Source organism: Balaenoptera borealis (genome assembly GCF_965194805.1).
Source record: "Balaenoptera borealis genome assembly, chromosome: X".
Classification (NCBI taxonomy): Eukaryota; Metazoa; Chordata; class Mammalia; order Artiodactyla; family Balaenopteridae; genus Balaenoptera; species Balaenoptera borealis.
The window spans coordinates 13,774,591-13,795,144 of NC_138881.1; the positions used below are offsets into that span (position 1 = coordinate 13,774,591).

General features: G+C 44.1%; 1 protein-coding gene across 10 annotated transcripts in view; it reads right to left on the bottom strand.

Annotated features, from left to right (window-relative positions):
- The window catches only part of CTPS2 (CTP synthase 2), a 128,940-nt gene that overhangs the window by 84,689 nt on the left and 23,697 nt on the right, over window positions 1–20,554 (bottom strand). For 9 of the 10 annotated variants that reach the window (XM_082375689.1, XM_082375684.1, XM_082375692.1 and 6 more), the window contains 6 exons: window positions 18,638–18,738; window positions 9,863–9,979; window positions 9,502–9,585; window positions 8,554–8,634; window positions 5,112–5,263; window positions 1,094–1,226 (listed from right to left, as the gene is read on the bottom strand). In XM_082375689.1, coding sequence (XP_082231815.1) covers window positions 1,094–1,226; window positions 5,112–5,263; window positions 8,554–8,634; window positions 9,502–9,585; window positions 9,863–9,979; window positions 18,638–18,738 — 668 coding nt within the window. The remainder of the gene's footprint in view (window positions 1–1,093; window positions 1,227–5,111; window positions 5,264–8,553; window positions 8,635–9,501; window positions 9,586–9,862; window positions 9,980–18,637; window positions 18,739–20,554) is intronic. The other variant, XM_082375685.1, reaches the window with a different exon arrangement.

Here is a 20,554-nt window from a genome sequence, read left to right on the forward strand (position 1 = left end):
AGAGAGAATAACATTAAATATAAACATTTATATAGGGAGAGAAAACTCTAGAAAGATATGCATCAAACTGGGAACGACAGGTACAACAAGAGAAGTGGGATTTCACGGAGGAAGAACCTTCCACTTTCTGCATTTTACATTATGCTTTGCTTAAATTTTCTACACTGAGCATATACTACTTCTATATCTAACAAAGAATATACTCAAGCTATATATAACTCCACCTCTGCTATCCCATAATACTGTTTAAAAAACAAACAATCACTGTTTGCCAGATATCAGTCCTGCAAGTTAGAAAGGGAAATATATATAAATATGGCATTTTAAAAATCTGGGTTCAATTCCCACGCTAAACGGGAAATAAAGTTCTATTATTTTCTCATTAGACAAACACAAAATAGTTAAATGAGCATGAAGTATATATGTCCCTGAATGTGCAAAGCCTAATTTCAAAAACTGTGCCTTAAACCTGTATGCAGAAAAAAGTTAACAGACTGAAATCCTTGGAAATGCCTGCTTACAAGTTTGGGCCTTGTCTGGCATCTGGAACTTGGATCTGGGGAGGGTTCCCACCATTCCCAAGAACCAGTAAGAGTGGCTCAGTGTGCCTACAGTGTTTGAAGAAACAACATGATTTAAGCTGAACACCTGCCTTCCTCCTGGGAGTCTGGAATTTTGACACTCAGGAGGCAGAGAGCATCTGTGTGACCAGCTCCCAGTAAAAACCCCGGGCGCTGAGTCTCTAATGAGCTTCCCTGGTAGACAGCACTTCACCTGTGCTGTTACAGCTCGCTGCTGGGGGATTTAAGCACGTCCTCTGTGACTCCACTGGAGGAGGGCTGTTGGAAGCTTACACCTGGTTTCCCCAGACTTCATCCCACGTGCCTTTTCCTTTGCTGATTTGGCTCTGCATCCTATCACTAAAATAAGTCATAATCGTGAGTACAGCTGTATGCTGAGTCCTCTGTGTCCTCCTGGTGAATCATTAACCCTGGAGGTGGACTTGGGGATCCTTGAACACAACCTGCCTCTCTGCAACACGAGATTTCACGATGAATGCCTGAAATACGCAGAAGACCAGGGAGGGGCTCACCATCAGATTCAACTTGCGGTTGATGGCCAACGCTGAGTGTTCCAGGGCTTTGAACACAGAGGCATAGCAGTCCCTGAGCTTGGTGTATTTGCCAACCAGGGCTATGGAACACGTTTTCTGTAACCTTTCATACCTGGGAAGGAAAACAAGCTTAAAGGTTATATGCATGTAACATCACATCACAAGCATAATGACAGCCACTGTTCTTATCCCAAGGCACTTTTTAAAACCTGAGGAGCAGACGTGCCTTGAACTTGATGTACTTGACTCAGATTCCCCACCCCACCCCCAAAGAATAACAATCTGTACCCCAAGAGATTTGAAAATCATGAGAAAGCCCAACATTGGCTTACATAAGCAGGCAAAGATATAAATCTGAGGAGAGTATATCAGAGAAAAAGTTAAAAGCATTAAAAATAAAAAATAAAAAAGCTCTCCCCAGGCTTCCCTGGTGGCAGTGGTTAAGAATCCGCCTGCCAATGCAGGGAACACAGGTTCGAGCCCTGGTCTGGGAAGATCCCACATGCCGTGGAGCAACAAAGCCCGTGTGCTACAACTGAGCCTGTGCTCTAGAGCCCGTGAGCCATAACTACTGAGCCCACGTGCCACAACCACTGAAGCCCACGCGCCTAGAGCCCGTGCTCCGCAACAAGAGAAGCCATCACAATGAGAAGCCCATGCACGGCAACGAAGAGTAGCCCCCACTCGCCGCAACTAGAGAAAGCCTGTGCACAGCAACAAAGACCCAATGCAACCAAAAATAAATAATAAATATTTTAAAAAAAAGCTCTCCCCATCTCATAAACATGAGCTGTCCTGAAATTCATTTATAACGTGACACTGTATAAGAAAATGCATTCTCAGTGTCAATAGGAAACACTCCAATACTAACTTTGTAAGGTGATATAAGAAAATGCATTCAAAGTGTCTACATTAAAAATTGTTACATTCCCAGCTGGCCCACAAAAGCCAGGTTATTTATGGCATTCCTGAAGAATGGTGCTGAGAGAACTATTTAAAATACTATAAGCCACTTAGATCATTTTTATGAGAAAATTCCATTCTACATGAGACACTCAATCACATTTTACCATTAGAGACATAATCTTTACCGTTGCTTTCGTCAGGAGATCTGTTCAAGGAACATGAAAAATGCCTGGTCTGGTACTAAGTATGCGGGAATGTCACTTGGGGCTGAAGATCTTTTAGGGCTTTGAAGCAAACTGTTCCCCAAACAGCTTAGAACAAAAATGTTACCGGGATGAGGACTATTCCTCCTTCATATCAACATCTGCAAAGAGTGAAAGAGAAGCCTGATGGAAACAGGCTGGGAGGTGAAAAAGGCACAAGGAGCTAAGAAGTCAAAACTGACAGCAGAGGTGGCTTTCTAGGAAGGTGACTGAAGAACGTGAGAGAAAGATGGTAAACCTTTAACTTACCAGTTAATTTTATGTCGCTGTGGAGACTGCCTGCCTGCCTGACCGTGCTTCGCCCCAGCTCTACGGAAAGGACTCAGGTAACAAAGCAAGTTGGTATCAAGCCAAGATTCCAAGACGATGTGGGGTCGGGGGGCGTATCCTGTCCCTCCTTGCACCCACTCCTCCTTCCACTCACTCGTTGCTGGTCTTCCCGGGGCGGGGTGGTCGGGGGGAACGGGGGAGGCCACTGGGTCAGTCCAGCCGCCGTCCAGGGAGGTATGCTGAGCCCACGCCCCCGTGCTCTCTTTCCCTCTTGGCCCTGCAGGCTGGGCTCATGGAGCACTGCCCGGACCAGCCAAGCACCTCCCTCCCCTCGTGCTCTCCACTCAGCCATCAGCTGGGCGTGACGCAGCAGCTGACACTGCAGTCAGCTGGTCGGCTTTGTAAGCCCATCCCCCAGCAGGAAGGTTCCCGGGGAGGCAGGGTTGTCCCCACCTCAAGACCCAGGCAAGTTCTTCCACCCAGCTCAACCAGGGACCCCTGGCCTATGGGCAGCACTGGACCTCCACGATCAACGCCGTCCCTTTGACCTCTGTGTGCCTCCTTGTATCTCTCTACAGGCTGTACTGAGGGGACAGGGCCTAAAGAATGGACACTTCACACTGCCATGACCAATGAACCAACATCACGGCCAACATGATGCAGAGGGACTGATGCTCAATATCCCCTTTGCTTGAATCCTGAACTGAATGGTGGCCCCAAAAAACATATGTCCCCCAGAACCTATGAATGTGCCCACATCTGGAAAACAGGGTCTTTGCAGATGCAATTAAGTTAAGGATCTCCAGTTGAGATCATCCTGGATTAGAATGGACCCTAACTGCAAAGACAAGCATCCTTATAAAAGAGAAAGGAAGAAGACACAAAGGAGAAGGACATGCGACAAGAGAGGCAGAGACTGGAGTGATGCGCCCACAAGCCAAGGAACACCAAGGAAGCTAGCCCCCAGAAGCCAGGAGAAACGCATGGAACAGATTCTCCCTCAGAGTTCCAGAAGGAACCAACCCTGCTGACGCCTTGATTCAGGACTTCTAACCTCCACAACTGTGACAGAACAAATTTCTATTGGTTTAAGCCACCCATTTTGTGGTAACTTATTACAGCAGACACAGGAAACTAATACAAAAACCAAACACTGGCTTTAAAAAGCACAGAGGCATAGAGTAAAATTTAGAACTATTACCAACACAAAGAGTTAAAATATTAAAGTTTCTAGTGCTTAGAGAGGATCAGCCCCAAGCTACTCAGAAAATTCCTACAAAGTGACTGATTCCTTAAGCATTCTGGAGGACAGGGGCTTAGTTGTGTCACCAGTCATGGGAGCACCTACGTTCCGAAAATGCACTTTGTTCGTGATTCTTCTTGCCCCAGAAATTCTAAAACGCTTTTAAAATTTTAAAGTGAAAGGGCAAAAGAACTTTCAATCTACTAGTCATCTACCAAAGGTCGGGATTTTGTCATCATCAAATCACTTAAATTATTGTTACCGACATCAGTAACCAATAGTGCCTGATGTGATGTTAAGGCCTGGTGTATTTTCTCTCATAAGTGCCACAACGTGGTACTAGTATCCCCCCATTATATATGGATGGGAGGATAAGCCCAGAGAGGTTAAGTAATCTGCCCAAACTCAAACAGCTAGTGAAAGGAGAAGCTGGGGTCTGAATCTATGGGGCCTGACACCAGAGCTTACGTTTTTTCATTGAGATATAACTGACATACAACATTACATTAGTTCCAGATGTACAACCTAATGATTCAATATATTTATATATTACGAAATGATGACCACAATATTCTAGTTAACATCTATCACTGCACGTAGTTACACATTTTTTTGTGTGATGAGAACTTTTAAGATCTACTCCTTAGCAACACCAGAGCCTTCATTTGTAACTACTGCGCCTATTGCCTCTACTTCAGCTGCAGGAGAAGTCAAGCAGCCAGGACTTTATGGAGTCACGCCTCATCAACAGTTAGTAAAAGAAAACAGGTGATGGGGATTTAATCTGTATACGACATCAAATTAGACAAACCTTGCTGAAATTAATATGATTGTCTTAAAGCTAAAACCTATCAGAGGTTTTTAATGCCGATACTGATAGTTAATAACTGCAGGATAGAACAACAATGCCATAGCCAAAACTTCCCATTCAGAAGGATTTTCTTTAAGAAATGTTAGCCAAATCTTTAAAATAAGCAAAACAAAACAAAACAAAGCCTGTAGCATTTTAAACTGTTTAAAATATTCAGAAACTAAATAACAAACTAATAAATAAATGCTTCCAAAGGTTTTTTAAATTTCTGGAATCCAAATGCCTTCAACTCACTTTGCTTTAGTAGAGCAAAATCAAAGGCCCCAGAAATCTTCAGAGCACAGCAAAACACCCTAACAATATGCTAGAGCTTTAGCTATTTCCAGAACCAAACATACCCATGTGGAAAGTGGAATGCTACAGTTACCTTTTAAGGTACACCTCAATGCTACCCCCAAACCCAAGAATTATGAAAAATTACATTAGTAATTCCTTTCACAGTACCTGTCAGCCATATTTCTCCACTTGAAAAGCAAATTACTTGCAGAATCCCCAACAGGCAGATCCAATCTCTCTTTGAAATATTTAACGATGCCTTGTTCCTCCAAAAGCACAGGTACTCGGTAGGTGGAAGAAACATCGTGGATACATATAACCTGATTAATGATGATAAAACACCATATTTAATGGAACAACTCAAGTATGCCACAAAAATGAACGTAAGAATGAGCCAAAACTCAAGAGAGATGGCAGTTTATTTATACTGACAGAAGAAAACCAAGAACACAGCAACCTAAACAGGAGTCAGAATTAACACAAGGTTAGTTGGATCTAATTACAAAACACTGAAGTCATTATTCTACATCTGGAACCATGGATGCTATGGTAGAATATATATATATTTTTTTCCCTATATACACGTTCTTTGTTCCTAGTTCCTGGCACAGGGCTTCAAAAACATTCACAATTTCCTGAGTTATAGGGGTAACTTTGTTAAGTTAATGAGATGACTCAGGGTGGCCCCTAGATGACTTCAGGATGGGAGTTGGTCACCAGAAAAACCAAGCAGGTCATTAGAAGGCTGGAACTTTCAGCCACCTGACCTCCACGGAGGGGACAGGGGCTAGAGACTGAGTTCAATCAGGTGACCGATGATTTACTCAATCACGCCTACGTAATGAAACCCCAATCAAAATGCTGAACATCAGGACTCAGGGGAGCACCCTCGCTGGTGAATTTACAGATGTACCGGGAAGGTGGTGCACGCTGACTCCACAGGGATAAAAGTTCTTGTGCCTGGGACTCTCCTAGACCTTGCCCTATGTCTCTCTTCATCTGGCTGTTCACCTGCACCCTTTACAATTAAACAGTAATCATAAGTATAGCACTTTCCGGAGTTGTGAGTCATTCTAGAGAATTATCAAACTTGAGGTGGTTATGGGGAGCTTCAACTTTGTAGTCAGCCCGGCAGAAGCGTGGGTGGCGTGGGACAATAGAAACCTGCGGCGAGTGTCTGAAGTGCAGGGCAGTCTTATAAAGACCTGCGGAGTCTGGTGCTCACTCCAGGTAGTTAGTGTCTGAGTTGAACTGCAGGAACCCCAGCGGGTGTCAGAGACTTGGTATTGGAACATGAATGCTTTATATGTCAGTATCCAAGACACATGGCCCAAGGCACCATCTTCTAAGCCTAGGTTAAGGCAGTAGCAATGAATACATACACCTTGTCTTCTAAGTGTGGGTATGAAGTTTGTTCACTCATTTGTTGTTGCTGCTGCCTCTGTAGTTGCTTTTGTCTGTGCTCCCTTCATTTGGGTAAATTTAGAAGCACACATTAACACAGTCAAATTAATTACACTTGTCAGGGGAGAAAGGCTCTTTTAAATGCCAGGTGGTGTGGTTGTTTTTCACACCCTAACGAGCTTTCACCACCCTCTCAGGTACATGCAAAGGGCTACTGGCAGGCATTTAAGGATCTGCCACATCCTAAATAAATGCCAAGAAATGTTCTGCCAACTCTATGTGTTCAGTCTTTCCCAATCCACAGCTATCCAACCAAGGGTTCCTAAGCTGTTTGGACATGGACAACTTGATACTTAAGACTACTGTGTCTCACCCATGCATTCCCTGATACAATTCAAAGTGCCAAGATGTCACTGATATGAGGCTCCATTCCAATTATTAATTAAAATTATTGATAAATCTCTGGACAGCCACAACTCCCACAAGTGGAAGGCATGAGGTGTGGAGCTATTTACTCATTTATCCTCCAAGCCAGAGACATTTTTTCAAATATCATGGTAACAGAACATCACAGAGACGCCTGTGACTTTCCATTCCCTCCTCAGCAATCCAGGTGAGAAGAGCTCTAAATGCAAGTTCACCAGGAACTAAGAAAAGGGAGAATTAACTCATATGAGAAAAAGCAATGTGCTGACAGATGTAGAAAACAAACTTATGGTTACTGGGGGGCGGGGGGGGAAGTAGTTGGGGGAGGATATTGGGAGATTGGGATTGACATATACACACTACTGTATATAAAATATAGATAACTAATAAGAACCTACTGTATAGCACAGGGCACTCTACTCCATACTCTGTAATGACCTATATGGGAAAAGAATCTAAAAAAGAGTAGATAGATATATGTATATGTATAGCCGATTCACTTTGCTGTACAGCAGAAACTAACACAACATTGTAAATCAACTATACTCCAATAAAAATTTTTTTTAAAAAAAGCAGTGTGCTAAAAAATGGCTAATAGACTAGCCTGTAGACTGATGAGATAGAACATTCTTCAGAATCTATAGTTATAAAGAAAATAAACTCAAGGATTCCCTGGAGGTCCAGGGGTTAGGACTCGGCACTTTCACTGCTGTGGCCCAGGTTCAATCCCTGGTCAGGGAACTAAGATCCCGCAAGCCGTGTGGCATGGCCAAAAAAAAAAGAAAAGAAAAGAAACTCCATACAGTTGAAAGTTTGGACTGTATCATCTGTTCTCAGAGCTCTCAGCAACCCAACTCTAAAAGCTGTATCCTTCTATTTCGGAAACCAGGTTAAATGTGTGTGATACCCACACCAAGTACTATTTACAAAAAACAACGGAACAAAACCAAAATGGCTTGATGACACACAGATATAGGAGAGTGCTTTAAGCCTGCCATCACATTTTTCAAAGGAGTTCAGACTTGTGCACTGACCCTGAAGCATCAGGCAGTGAATACATCAGCCTGCCTCCTGAGACTCAGAAATCTGATTAGGTGGGTTTTAGGCTTCAGAGAACCCCGAGCTAATCTGAAGAAAACAAAAGGTTTCTGCCAAACCTCGCCCTTTTCCTGAGCACCCATCATATCACTTTTTAAACTCCAATCCCTTGTGCCTGAGCCTTATTGCAAACAAGAGACAGAGATAAGCAGATGAAAGAGAAAAGACAAGCCGGCTCTTGGATACCCAGGTGGAAAGTCCTGCAGAACAGAGGACCTGAACCCACGTCACAGTGGTTTTTGTAGCAATGAACTGAACTGAGGCCACTGATGTAATCAGAAGTGATAGTCTGAATGTCACCGTAATGTGTGGTTTGGGGTGAGTTAAGCTGTAACAAGTACAAAAGAGAAATCAAAGTAAAAGCCGTAAGTGTCCTGGAAAGACAAGATAAAGAGACGATAAGCAGGCTTCAAATGGTTCTCTCTCTAGAGGTTGGACTGCGAGTTAAAAAAACAACCCACCTGGTTTTGTACCTATAATTAAAATTTAAGGAGTGAAACACACAATCTATTTCAGGAGTCTCAAGACTGTTCACTTAAGGGCAAGGGAGCCGTAGTTGCATATGAGTCCCCCAAATCTTTTATAAATGTTGTGAAAAGTAATACGATAATTTAAGAGGTGTAAAATGCTGGCATCAGCAGAAGTGCCTGCAAGGCATTCAAATCTAAAGAGCAGCACTAACCTGTTCAGGGTTCACGTGACAAAACATAGAAATCTTTTCCTTCACAGCCATTTCGATGGGTGTTGAACTTCGGCAGACAATCTGTCAAAGTCAATTACGCACGGGTTAGCAGACAGGAATTGGGCTGTTCACACCACCACTGATTTTCAGGAGGATGCTACGTTAATTTTGCTCCAGGAGACTTGACCGAGTGGGCATTTCTCCATCCTGGGAGTTCCACTGGGCTACGAGAAATTGGTCTGAGCACTAATACAAGCAAGTGTAACCAAACTCAACACAAATCCACCAGTGGGAAATGTCAAGGCATTTCTAGCGAACAGACTCGAGGCTCACAAATGTTACTTCTGTAAAACTACAAGAATAGAGCCAGACCAAGGGTTGGCAAACTTTTCTCTAAAGGGCCAGATGGTAAAAGCTTTAGGCTTTGCAGGTCATGCAGCCGCTGCCCTGACTCCTCATGGTACCGCCACGAGCAAAGGCAGCCAGAGACAAATGCGGACAATGAGTGGTAGTGTGTCGTAGAGAAACTTCCTTTACAGGAGGCAGGTCTGCAGGCCCTTACTTGCCAGCCTCTGATCTAGACTACTGGCAATAACTGGATTACTGCTATGAATAAGAGCAGGGGTAGCCCGACCTAGCAGGCTCACAGGAAAATCTCCCAGGTCCCACCTTCCTCTAAGGGACCGAGGGACCACACAAATGACAGGACATTGCACTTGCCCAGATGTCAGTGTGGCCAATCAAATGAGGACCTGGAGAAGAAGAGATGGCCAATTTAGAAATGTGTGAAGCGACACTTGAGGATGAGGGAATAAGCCTTCCGCAGCTCCCAGATACAAAAAGCTCAGTCATAGAAACCATTTGAGAGCTAGGAAGGACTTAGATGATGTTATAGTTTAAGAAATGGAGGTCCTATTCCAAGAAACTTACCCACTCTCTTTAACTCACCAGATCGGGAGACAGGCCTAACCCCCTCAGCGCACGGACACTGTTTTGTGTGGGTTTGGTTTTCTGTTCTCCAGTAGCACTGGGCTGAAAAGAAATGGGTCACTGTCAGTACACTGGGCATTTAGCTCTTCTGGATAATGAATGGCTTCCTGGTTTAAAATGTGGAATAGGGGGTTTCCCTGGTGGTCCAGTGGTTGACTCTGCACTTTCACTGCAGGGGGCGCAGGTTCAATCCCTGGTCAGGGAACTAAGATCCCACATGCCACACGGTGCGGCCAAAACAAAAACAAACTGGAATAAACAGAGTATCATAGGAAGACCTACAGGAGTTGCTGACTACACACTTATCTGGAAAGCTCACCTGTGGGACAAGGCTAACATGGATATTACAGAAATTCTCTCTTTTTGCTTTAAACTGGAATTGTCTGAACGCTTCCACAAATGGCATTCCTTCAATGTCTCCAATGGTGCCACCCAGCTGGGAATGGAAAAAAAAGACACAAGAGATCAAATAGCTTCCATGGTACACAGACTAACAGAACAATTCTTAATACACTAAGCGTGAGAACTGAAGTCCCCCGAAAATGGGGGATCACTAATAGGCTGTCAACCCTTCATCTCATCAAGACTGAAAAAAAATTTTTTTAAAGAAAAGAAGCGGGACTTCCCTGGTGGCGCAGTGGTTAAGAATCGGCCTGCCAAGCCAGGGGACACAGGTTCGAGCCCTGCTCTGGGAAGACCCCACATGCCGTGGAGCAACTAAGCCCGTGTGCCACAACTACTGAGGCTGCGCTCTAGAGCCCGCGAGCCACAACTACTGAAGCCCGTGCACCTAGAGCCCGTGCTCCGCAACAAGAGAAGCCACTGCAATGAGAAGCCCACGCACCGCGATGAAGAGTAGCCCCCGCTCGCCGCAACTAGAGAAAGCCCGAGCGCAGCAACGAAGACCCAACGCAGCCAAAAATAAATCAATCAATCAATTTTTTTAAAAAAAGGGTTTGTTTAAAAAAAAAAAGAGCACTTTAAGAAAAGAGAAGGGAATTCCTAAGCAGATAAAAAGATCCAGAATATACACCACAGAGGAGTGAGATCAGTTAGTTTCTACCAGTGGTCCCGTTGGAAGGGAGAATTCAAATCCGGTGACAATATGAGAAAAGGGAGAGCCATCTGGCTCTGCCCGGTGTGAAACAGTTAGCATTCTCTCTCTCTCTCTCTCTCTCTCTCTCTCTCTCTTCATGAACACACACACACAAACACACATACACACACACACACACACACACCTGTATGCAGCTGAACAGTCTCCTTGTAATTGTGGTACTACCAGAATTAAATCACTTGTACTAAAACATGCTGGCTCTCTGAAAGAAATAGTACCAAAAGCCCCGAGAATATTCCTGACAGTAATCCTTTGACAAATGTTAACTTAATTTACATTGTACTTCCAATAAAGTTACTTAAGCATTTTACTTTAGACAAGGATAAAATTCACCTTAACGCGTTTGTCCTCACCATATTTAGACGAGATCGGGCGCGTTCAGGGTGGTATGGCCGTAGACCTCACCATATTTAAATACTTAAAGATTATCACCCAGATTTTTTAATTAACGCTTTAGCATTTGAGCATCTACTACAGGCTCAACACTTTAAATGAGCTGCTGGGAAGAACTTGAGACAACCTGCTCCTGAGGAGCTCGGAATTTAGCGAGGAGAATAAGGCAGAGCTAAAGAACAATAAAGCAAGAGCAAAACTTGAGCACTAAAGTGGAATGATCTGGATGCTGAGGAAGAAGAGATCATGGTGGGCCCAGGCCCAGGATTCACCATCTTCCCTGGCTTCAGCTACTCTACTGGGTCCAAAATCTACTTGCAGCCCTGACCTCTCCTCCCAGCGCCTCTGGGCTTTGAAACCAACTTGTCCGTGACATCTTGGATGGATCAGTAAGTATTCAAACTTACCATGGCCCAAACTGAACTCCTGGTCCCCGCAGCACCGGGCCTGTTTGTCTGGGGGCTTCTCCCTCATCTCAGCAACAGCACCTCCTACCACTAACTGGTTCAAGCTAGAGGTCTGGAAATCATCCTCCATTCCCGCCTTTTCCTCACCCAACCCTGTCCAGTGAGCTGTACCTCCAAAAAATTCTTGCAAATCTCTCCACTGCTATTTCCACCACTACCACCCTAGACACCCAAGCCAACACCATCTTTTGCAGGGATTATGGCAATCGTCTAAGCCTGGGGTGGCTAAGATGGCCTGCTGCCCATTTTCACACATGAAGCTATACTGGCACACGGCCACGCCCACCCACACGTCACCTAAGGCTGCTTGGGCACTGCAATGGCAGAGTGGAGTAGCTTTGACAGAGACTCTCTGGCCTGCAAAACTAAACATATTTACTATCTGGCCCTTTACAGAAAAAGTTGGCTGCCCCCAATTTTTGTTTTTTTTTTTTATAATACCAGCTTATCAAACTGATCAGTAGACAGAACTGAAGATTATCACAATAATTTTTTTTAATTAATTAATTTATTTATTTATTTTTATGGCTGTGTTGGGTCTTTGTTTCTGTGCGAGGGCTTTCTCTAGTTGTGGCAAGTGGGGGCCACTCTTCATCGCAGTGCGCGGGCCTCTCACTATCACGGCCTCTCTTGTTGCGGAGCACAGGCTCCAGACGCACAGGCTCGGTAATTGTGGCTCACGGGCCCAGCCGCTCCGCAGCATGTGGGATCCTCCCAGACCAGGGCTCGAACCCGTGTCCCCTGCATTGGCAGGCAGATTCTCAACCACTGTACCACCAGGGAAGCCCCGGCTGCCCCCAATTTTAATGGCCTCCCAGCTTCCACCCTCTCCTGTCCTACCAACCATTTGTCATACAGCAGCAGAGTGACCTTTTAAAACTCAGAATACATCTCTCCCATGCTTATAACCTTCAGCAGCTCACTGCTTCACTAAAATTAAATCTAAACTCCTTTAGGCAGCCAACAAAAGGCCCTACACGATCTGACCCTGAAACATCTCTCTAATCTCATCTCATGCCCCACTCCCACCTGCCCCTTTCCCACCCCCCTACTCCCCTAGCCTCCACCTCTGTGCTTCAGCCCCACTGGCCTTTTAGGTCCTCAGATGGGTCACGCTCTTCCTTCCTGCCCCTTAGGCCCTCCTACCCACCTTCTTCACCTACACCTTACTTCCTTTTTATCCTTCAGCCCAGGGAGCTGTGTCCCCCTCAGAGAGCCCAACCCTGACCACCCACCTAAAGCACCCTGTCTCTGCCCTTCCTAGTAACACAGCACAAGTTGCCATTATTTTATTTGAGTCCTTGTCTCCTGTCTCTCTACCCCACTGGGCTGTAAGGCCCATGAGGGCAGGAACTTGCCTGCCGTATCTCCAGCACAAGTCCAGAGACCTGCACACAGCACTGGGAGTTTAGGTTAGTGGTCAGGACAGGACAGAACGGTCTTGAAATTCAATATAAGCCCTAGGTCACAGCGTTCTAGTACCTGTTACCATAATTACAACAGAATCAAACTAAGAAGTCTGAGGATTTCATTGCTACAGAAGAAATTATTCTTTACTAACTTTAACTAAGATAACAAAACATAATTAAAATTCAATTCTCCTGGCTATGGAACAGATAGAAATACATGATCATTCTGTAAGTGAATGGCAAACTTAATTATGAAAATCCAAGAAATAAAACATGAAATCAGGAAACTGGCAGGGGGTGAGGGGTGTAAGTGCTCACTAACTATAATACACCAGAATCCAATGGGGGTAAAAAATGTAGGAAAAAAAGAGGTCTGCACTTAAACTAAACCATAAGGACGCATTTTCTGGTTTTTGATGGGGGCTATTCTGGGAGTAAGCAGGGAATCCGGAAAAGGAAGCAAAAGCTTTAAACGTTATCTGCTTCCACCCCCACTGCACCCTCTCTGCCAATCTGGAAAGTCCCATTTCTCCTCTAGTTCACCATTATCGTCATTGTGATCAGAAACTTTCAGTGTTATTACTAGAGTAGTCCTAAGTTAATTCTTTCCTCGCACAACAGGGAAAATATCACCCATAACAACATTTTAGGATCTATCCAAAGCCGAAACTGAAGCAGCAGTCAAACAAATTTTTGAGATGTGCAATGTCCATTTTGCCTTTAAGGAAAGGAATCTTTCTCTGAAAGTTGCTGAGAGAGTAAATCTTAAAAGTTCTCATCACAAGAAAAAAAACATTTTGTAACTATGTGAGATGATGGATGTTGACTAAATTTATGATGGTCATCAATTCACAATCTAGGGACTTCCCTGGTGGCGCAGTGGTTAAGAATCCGCCTGCCAGACACTATAAAACTCTTAGACGAAAACATAGGCAGAAGACTCTATGACATAAATCACAGCAAGATCCTTTTTGACCCACCTCCTAGAGAAATGGAAATAAAAACAAAAATAAACAAATGGTACCTAATGAAACTTAAAAGCTTTTGCACAGCAAAGGAAACCATAAACGAGACAAAAAGACAACCCTCAGAATGGGAGAAAATAGTTGCAAATGAAGCAACTGACAAAGGATTAATCTCCAAAATTTACAAGCAGCTCATGCAGCCCAATATCAAAAAAACAAACAACCCAATCCAAAAATGGGCAGAAGACCTAAATAGACATTTCTCCAAAGAAGATATACAGATTGCCAACAAACACATGAAAGGATGTTCAACATCACTAATCATTAGAGAAATGCAAATCAAAACTACAATGAGGTATCACCTCACACTGGTCAGAATGGCCATCATCAAAAAATCTACACATAATAAATGCTGGAGAGGGTGTGAAGAAAAGGGAACCCTCTTGCACTCTTGGTGGGAATGTAAATTGATACAGCCACTATGGAGAACAGTATGGAGGTTCCTTAAAAAACTAAAAATAGAACTACCATACGACCCAGCAATCCCACTACTGGGCATATACCCTGAGAAAACCATAATTCCAAAAGAGTCATGTACCACAATGTTCACTGCAGCTCTATTTACAATAGCCAGGACATGGAAGCAATCTAAATGTCCATCGACAGATGAATGGATAAAGAAGATGTGGCACATATATACAATGGAATATTACTCAGCCATAAAAAGAAACGAAATTGAACTATTTGTAGTGAGGTGGATGGACCCAGAGTCTGTCACACAGAGTGAAGCAAGTCAGAAAGAGAAAAACAAATACCGTATGCTAACACATATATATGGAATTTAAAAAAAAATGGTTATGAAGAACCTAGGGGCAGGACAGGAATGAAGACGCAGACGTAGAGAATGGACTTGAGGACACGGGGTGGGGGAAGGGTAAGCTGGGACGAAGTGAGAGAGTGGCATGGACATATATACACTACGAAATGTAAAATCGATAGCTAGTGGGAAGCAGCTGCATAGCACAGGGAGATCAGCTCGGTGCTTTGTGACCACCTAGAGGGGTGGGATAGGGAGGGTGGGAGGGAGACGCAAGAGGGAGGAGATATGGGGTTATATGTAGAGCTGATTCACTTTGTTATAAAGCAGAAACTACTCCAATACTCCAATAAAGATGTTACAAAATAAAAAATTAAAATAAAAAAAAAAAAGAATCCACCCGCCAATTCAGGGGACACAGGTTCAAGCCCTGGTCTGGGAAGATCCCACATGCCACTGAGCAACTAAGCCTGTGCGCCACAACTACTGAGCCTGCGCTCTAGAGCCCGCGAGCCACAACTACTGAAGCCCACGCGCCAAGAGCCCGTGCTCCACAACAAGAGAAGCCACCGCAATGAGAAGCCCGTGCACCGCAACGAAGAGTAGCCCCTGCTCGCTGCAACTGGAGAAAGCCCGCATGCAGCAACGAAGACCCAACGCAGCCAAAAATAAATAAATTAAATTAATAAATAAATGGGAAAAAAGCAAAATTAAACTGGAGAAATTAATTTTAACACTATATTTTATGTAGCAGAGTATATCGAAAATATTATCATTTCAACATCACCAATTTTTTTAAAATTATGAGGCACTTTACTTTCTTTTTTTTTTTCATACTAAGTCTTTGAAGCCCAGTTATATTTTAAACTCACAGCACATCTCAGCTTGGATGGGCTACTTTCACATGCTCAACAGCCCCATGTGGTGAGTGGCTACCACACTGGACAAGGTGGTACTCTGCAACAAATAACCACTGTAAACCAAAGGTGTGAGGGTTTGTCCGGCCCTTTGCTGGGCTTGAATAAAATCAGTCTCGGGCTGATCTTTAAGATTTTGAGGACTTCCCTGGTGGTGCAGTGGTTGAGAATCCGCCTGCCAATGCAGGGGACACGGGTTCGAGCCCTGGTCCGGGAAGATCCCACATGCCGCGGAGCAGCTAAGCCTGTGCACCACAACTACTGAGCCTGCGTTCTAGAGCCCACGAGCCACAACTACTGAGCCCGCGTGCCACAACTACTGAAGCCCACGTGCCTAGAGCCCGTGCTCTGCAACAAGAGAAGCCACCGCAATGAGAAGCCCACAAACCGCAACGAAGAGTAGCCCCTGCTCGCCGCAACTAGAGAAAGCCCGCACGCAGCAACGAAGACCCAACACAGCCAAAAATAAATAAATAAATAAATAAATTTATTAAAAAAAAGATTTTGAAATTGCTAAATGGCACCTTCAAGTTGACATTAATAAGTTTTTTTTCAAAAAGTAAAATAATGCATGCACATGGTTAAAAACCAAATTGTACAGCAGAGCTTACAATAAAAAGCAAGAGTTCCCTGCCCCACTCTTCCCTCTCCCAAGTCTGATTCCCCAAGGCAAGCGCTTTATTTTTTTATTTACTTTGTTTATTTATTTTTGGCTGCGTTGGGTCTTCGTTGCTGCGCGCGGGCTTCCTCTAGTTGCGGGGAGCGGGGGCTACTCTTCGTTGCGGTGTGCGGGCTTCTCATTGCGGTGGCTTCTCTTGTTGCAGAGCACGGGCTCTAGGCGCATGGGCTTCAGTAGTTGTGGCTCGCAGGCTCAGTAGTTGTGGCTCACGGGCTCTAGAGCGCAAGCTCAGTAGTTGTGGTGCATGGGCTTAGCTGCTCCGCACGTGGGATCTTCCCGGACCAGGGTTCGAACCCATGTCCCCTGCACTGGCAGGCGGATTCTTAACCACTGCACCACGAGGGAAGCCCGGCAAGCGCTTTAACTTCTTTGTTGGGATTTTTTCTGGTAGTTACCTCCATATCTCTAAACCAAAGCTCATCCATCTCAGCTCTTCCTCAACTTACCTATTTCAAACACCCTGTAATGAACGTAGGTGTACTTCCTGCTGTGACAGATGAGGATGCAGCTCTCTGGTACCCCCATCCCCAGATACCAACCTCAGTTGTTAATTCTACTGGTTACTTTCCTAACCTGAGATACTTCTGCTTCTTTTTCAGCCAAATACTAACAGTATCTGTAGACCCTCACAGTGTAAAATGAGGTTCTGCCCTCCCTCCTTCCCCTCCAGCACTCCTCCACCCGCTCCACCTCACGATCCCTCTTTTCAAAGTTGATGACACATTCCTGCTTTTAAGGTTCCTCTGATTCATCCTGGAGATGGGTCCTAAAAACTGAAAATCAATAAAGAGAGTGACCGTGTAAGTCTCCTTCCCCGTAGAGTCAAGCTATGCCCCAGTTTACATCTTTGTTCTCATATCAGATGTTATTCTCCTGACACTTTTACCTGCCTTTCTCTTTTCTCAAACTATTTGTCTTTAAATTGTCTCGATTTGTTTGCAAACTATTCACTGTATTAGATATTAAATTTTTTTAAAGGAAGCAAGCCTAGTTATGCAGACATGGTCAGTTTATAAAACTTCATCAAGCTATACATCTGTGATATGTGCACTTTTCTGTGTTTATGTTATACTCCGATTTTTAAAAATTATAAAGGAAGCATCCTCTCTTTCCTCATAAATTGTGAAGGAAGAAATACAAAGGGAGAGAAAATTTTATATAGCACACTTATACACTTACATTAAGTTTATCAACCATACCATTATAGTAGCAAAATATATAATTAATATATGATAGTACAGCACATTTACGTTAAGATTATCAGCTCTACTATTAACAAAATGGATCTTGTGGGTAGCATAATATCTATTTGCAAACACTGATAACGATGACAATAATAGCAGCTAACATGTTTATTGAGCACCTCCTAAATGCCAGACACGGCCAAGTGCTTTTTACATTATTATATTTAATTCTGGCAACAACCCTGTTATTATTATCTTGTTGTTATTACAATATTACACTATCATATTGTTATAGATGAGTACATTGACACTTTGAGAAGTAACTTGCCAAGTCATACAAGCATCTTAACAATGGTTAATAATTTTCGAGCACTTAGTATAGATCCGACACAATCTAAGCACTAAACGTATTGGCTTATTTAATCCTCAAAACATTATCCCCACTTGGTAGATGAATAAATTGAGGCACAGAGTAGTTAAGCAAACTTGTCCAAGGTCACCCAGCTGGTAAGTGAACCAGCTGGGCTATGAACCCAAGCAGTCTGGCTCCAGACTCTTAACCACTAAGCCATACACCACTTGGGGGTCAGGGCAGAAATGTGAACTTGGGGAGTCTGCCTCTAGGAACCAAAATGTTCATTATTCTGCTGTCCTGCCTGGCAATTAGGTCAAATGACCTTCAGGTAAGGAGTACATGGACGTTATTCTCATTCTGCACATTGAGAGGAAGGGAAGCAGTGAACAGGTGGCAAGTACAAATACTACGCTCTTTCTTTAAACAGCTAATACTCACTTCTCACCCCCAAATCACCTCTGCAGTCGGACTTCCCTAACTTGGTCTCTCTCTAGTTCCAAAGCACTTTGCAAACAGCACTCAGTAGAATGCATTCTGTGACTGATCAGTCTTTACTTGCAGACTGCTGCACGCCCACCCCAGGAGTAATCACCCGGTTTAAGCCAATCTTGCCCACTGACTTGTGACCACAAAAGCAGGGACCATCTATGTCGCTCCCTGCTGTAATCCCACCTCCTAGGCCGGTGTCCAGCACACATGAGGCCATCTACACATATCTGTTGAATGAATGAAGGTCAGCTGCTTAAAAACCCATAAGGATATAAAATTATAAAGAAAAGTTCCATGCTTGCCTCAATAACACATATTTGGGGCTCTTCCTTATGACCATCCACAGGCACCATGGCTTGATTCATAACCCACTCCTGGACAGCATCAGTAATGTGAGGGACAACTGTAGAAGGAAGTAATAATTAGCACAAAAGCTTATTTCACGGTCATGGTCATGAGAAATGAATGTATTAGTGTCTTTAGACCTCCCAAATAAGCTGAAAGCCACCTGGCAAATTAGACAAGCTACAGTCCTCACATTATTAACCATCTCACTGAAATTAATACTATAGACGCAACATAGGTTTACTCATTTAAATGTTATGCCATTTCTCTTGAAATCGACCAGCCACAGAGAAACAGAGAGCAGAAGTGCCATCTTTGATGCCATCTATGGAAAACACCTATAATGCCAACTAAAAACTGTGCAAGGAGGGCTGCCAAGGGTGCTGAATACTGGACTCCAAGGGGAAGAAGGTCTCAGAGTGGCCCAGCCCTGCAGACCCTGGGCAATTCGCCAACCAGTGTGGAAGGGTCACTCAGAGGGTGTAGACGAGGCCTGCATGCTGACCAGGGGCCTGAGGCTGCTAATCTCAGCCGAAGAGACAAAAAGATGCAGCCAACTAACCTAATGTGCCGTACGAAGCAGGAATGTTGGCCTCTGGGAAGCTGACGCGGACAGCGCCCATCACCTGCTCTACCGGCACCTGCAGCTCCCTGGCCCCCCTGCTCCCGCGAGGCGGGAGGAAGTCGTCTCTTGATTGGTGCGGTTGGAACGACCCACCACGCATGCCCAGCCCGACCCCTTTCTGGGAGGGCGGGGTAGGTCCAGCTCTGCCTCCACGTGGGCAGCGCAGGGCTCAGGGGTAAAGGCCCAGGTCTGGGGCCTTGCCTTCTCCCCAAGTTTGGGACGTGGCAGATATGAGGCAGCAACTCTCCCTCCCGCGGGTCTTCCCTATACCTACACTTGGGGGAAAACTATTAGAAAGTACAATTGTAGCTAAGATCTAAACCACACCGTCCAGTGTCAGCAGTAACATAGCTGATCTTTTGATCTCCATCTGTCCAACTTCTTTATCTACTTCTCAGCTGCTTTCCAACATGAAGGTGATTTAAAGGGGATGGGGAATTAGCACTTTTACCCTACCACGTAGGAACTTATGAATACAAGTGGGGGGGTGGGGGGGATGGCCTGCGGGTCTCTCTTCGAGGACAAAAGAGAATAAGAATCATACCCCCCATGGAAAGGGTTGGTGAAAAAAGGGTCATATCATGCTGCCCTCCAGTTCAGTCCGTGCCCCCCCACGTCCCCCCCCATCACTGTTCTTCTTCAAAGGGGAGTAATCATCATCCATGCAAAGATACAAGAAAAAAGTAGAAAAAGAACATATTAAATAAACGACAGACAAAAACAAACCAAAATAAATCTATACCCCAATCAGATTTGTGAGGAATAAATGGTTCCCCATGGATTTTATAAATAAAAGCTAAAGAGAGAAAGAGAAAGAGGACAGATACATGGACTAAAGGAAACAATGACATTAGTTTAAAAAAAAAAAACAAAGACTGATGAAAATACAATCAGGAACATGGAGGATGAACTTGAAACCTTTGAGGAAAATGAAAAGTAAAAGTTTGTATGGTGACATCGTGGTGATCATTTTGAAATGTATAAAAACATCAAACCACTATGTTGTGTAACAGGAACTAACATAGTGTTGCAGGTCAGTTATACTTCAAAAACAAACAAACTCATAAAAAAGACAGATCAGATTTGTGGTTATGGGGCAGGGGGGACTGGATGAAGGTGGTCAAAAGGTACAAACTTCCAGTCATAAGATAAATAAGTACTAGGGATGTAATACACACCATGATAAATATAATTAACACTGCTCAATGTTATATATGAAAGTTGTTGAGAGTAAATCCTAAGAGTTTTC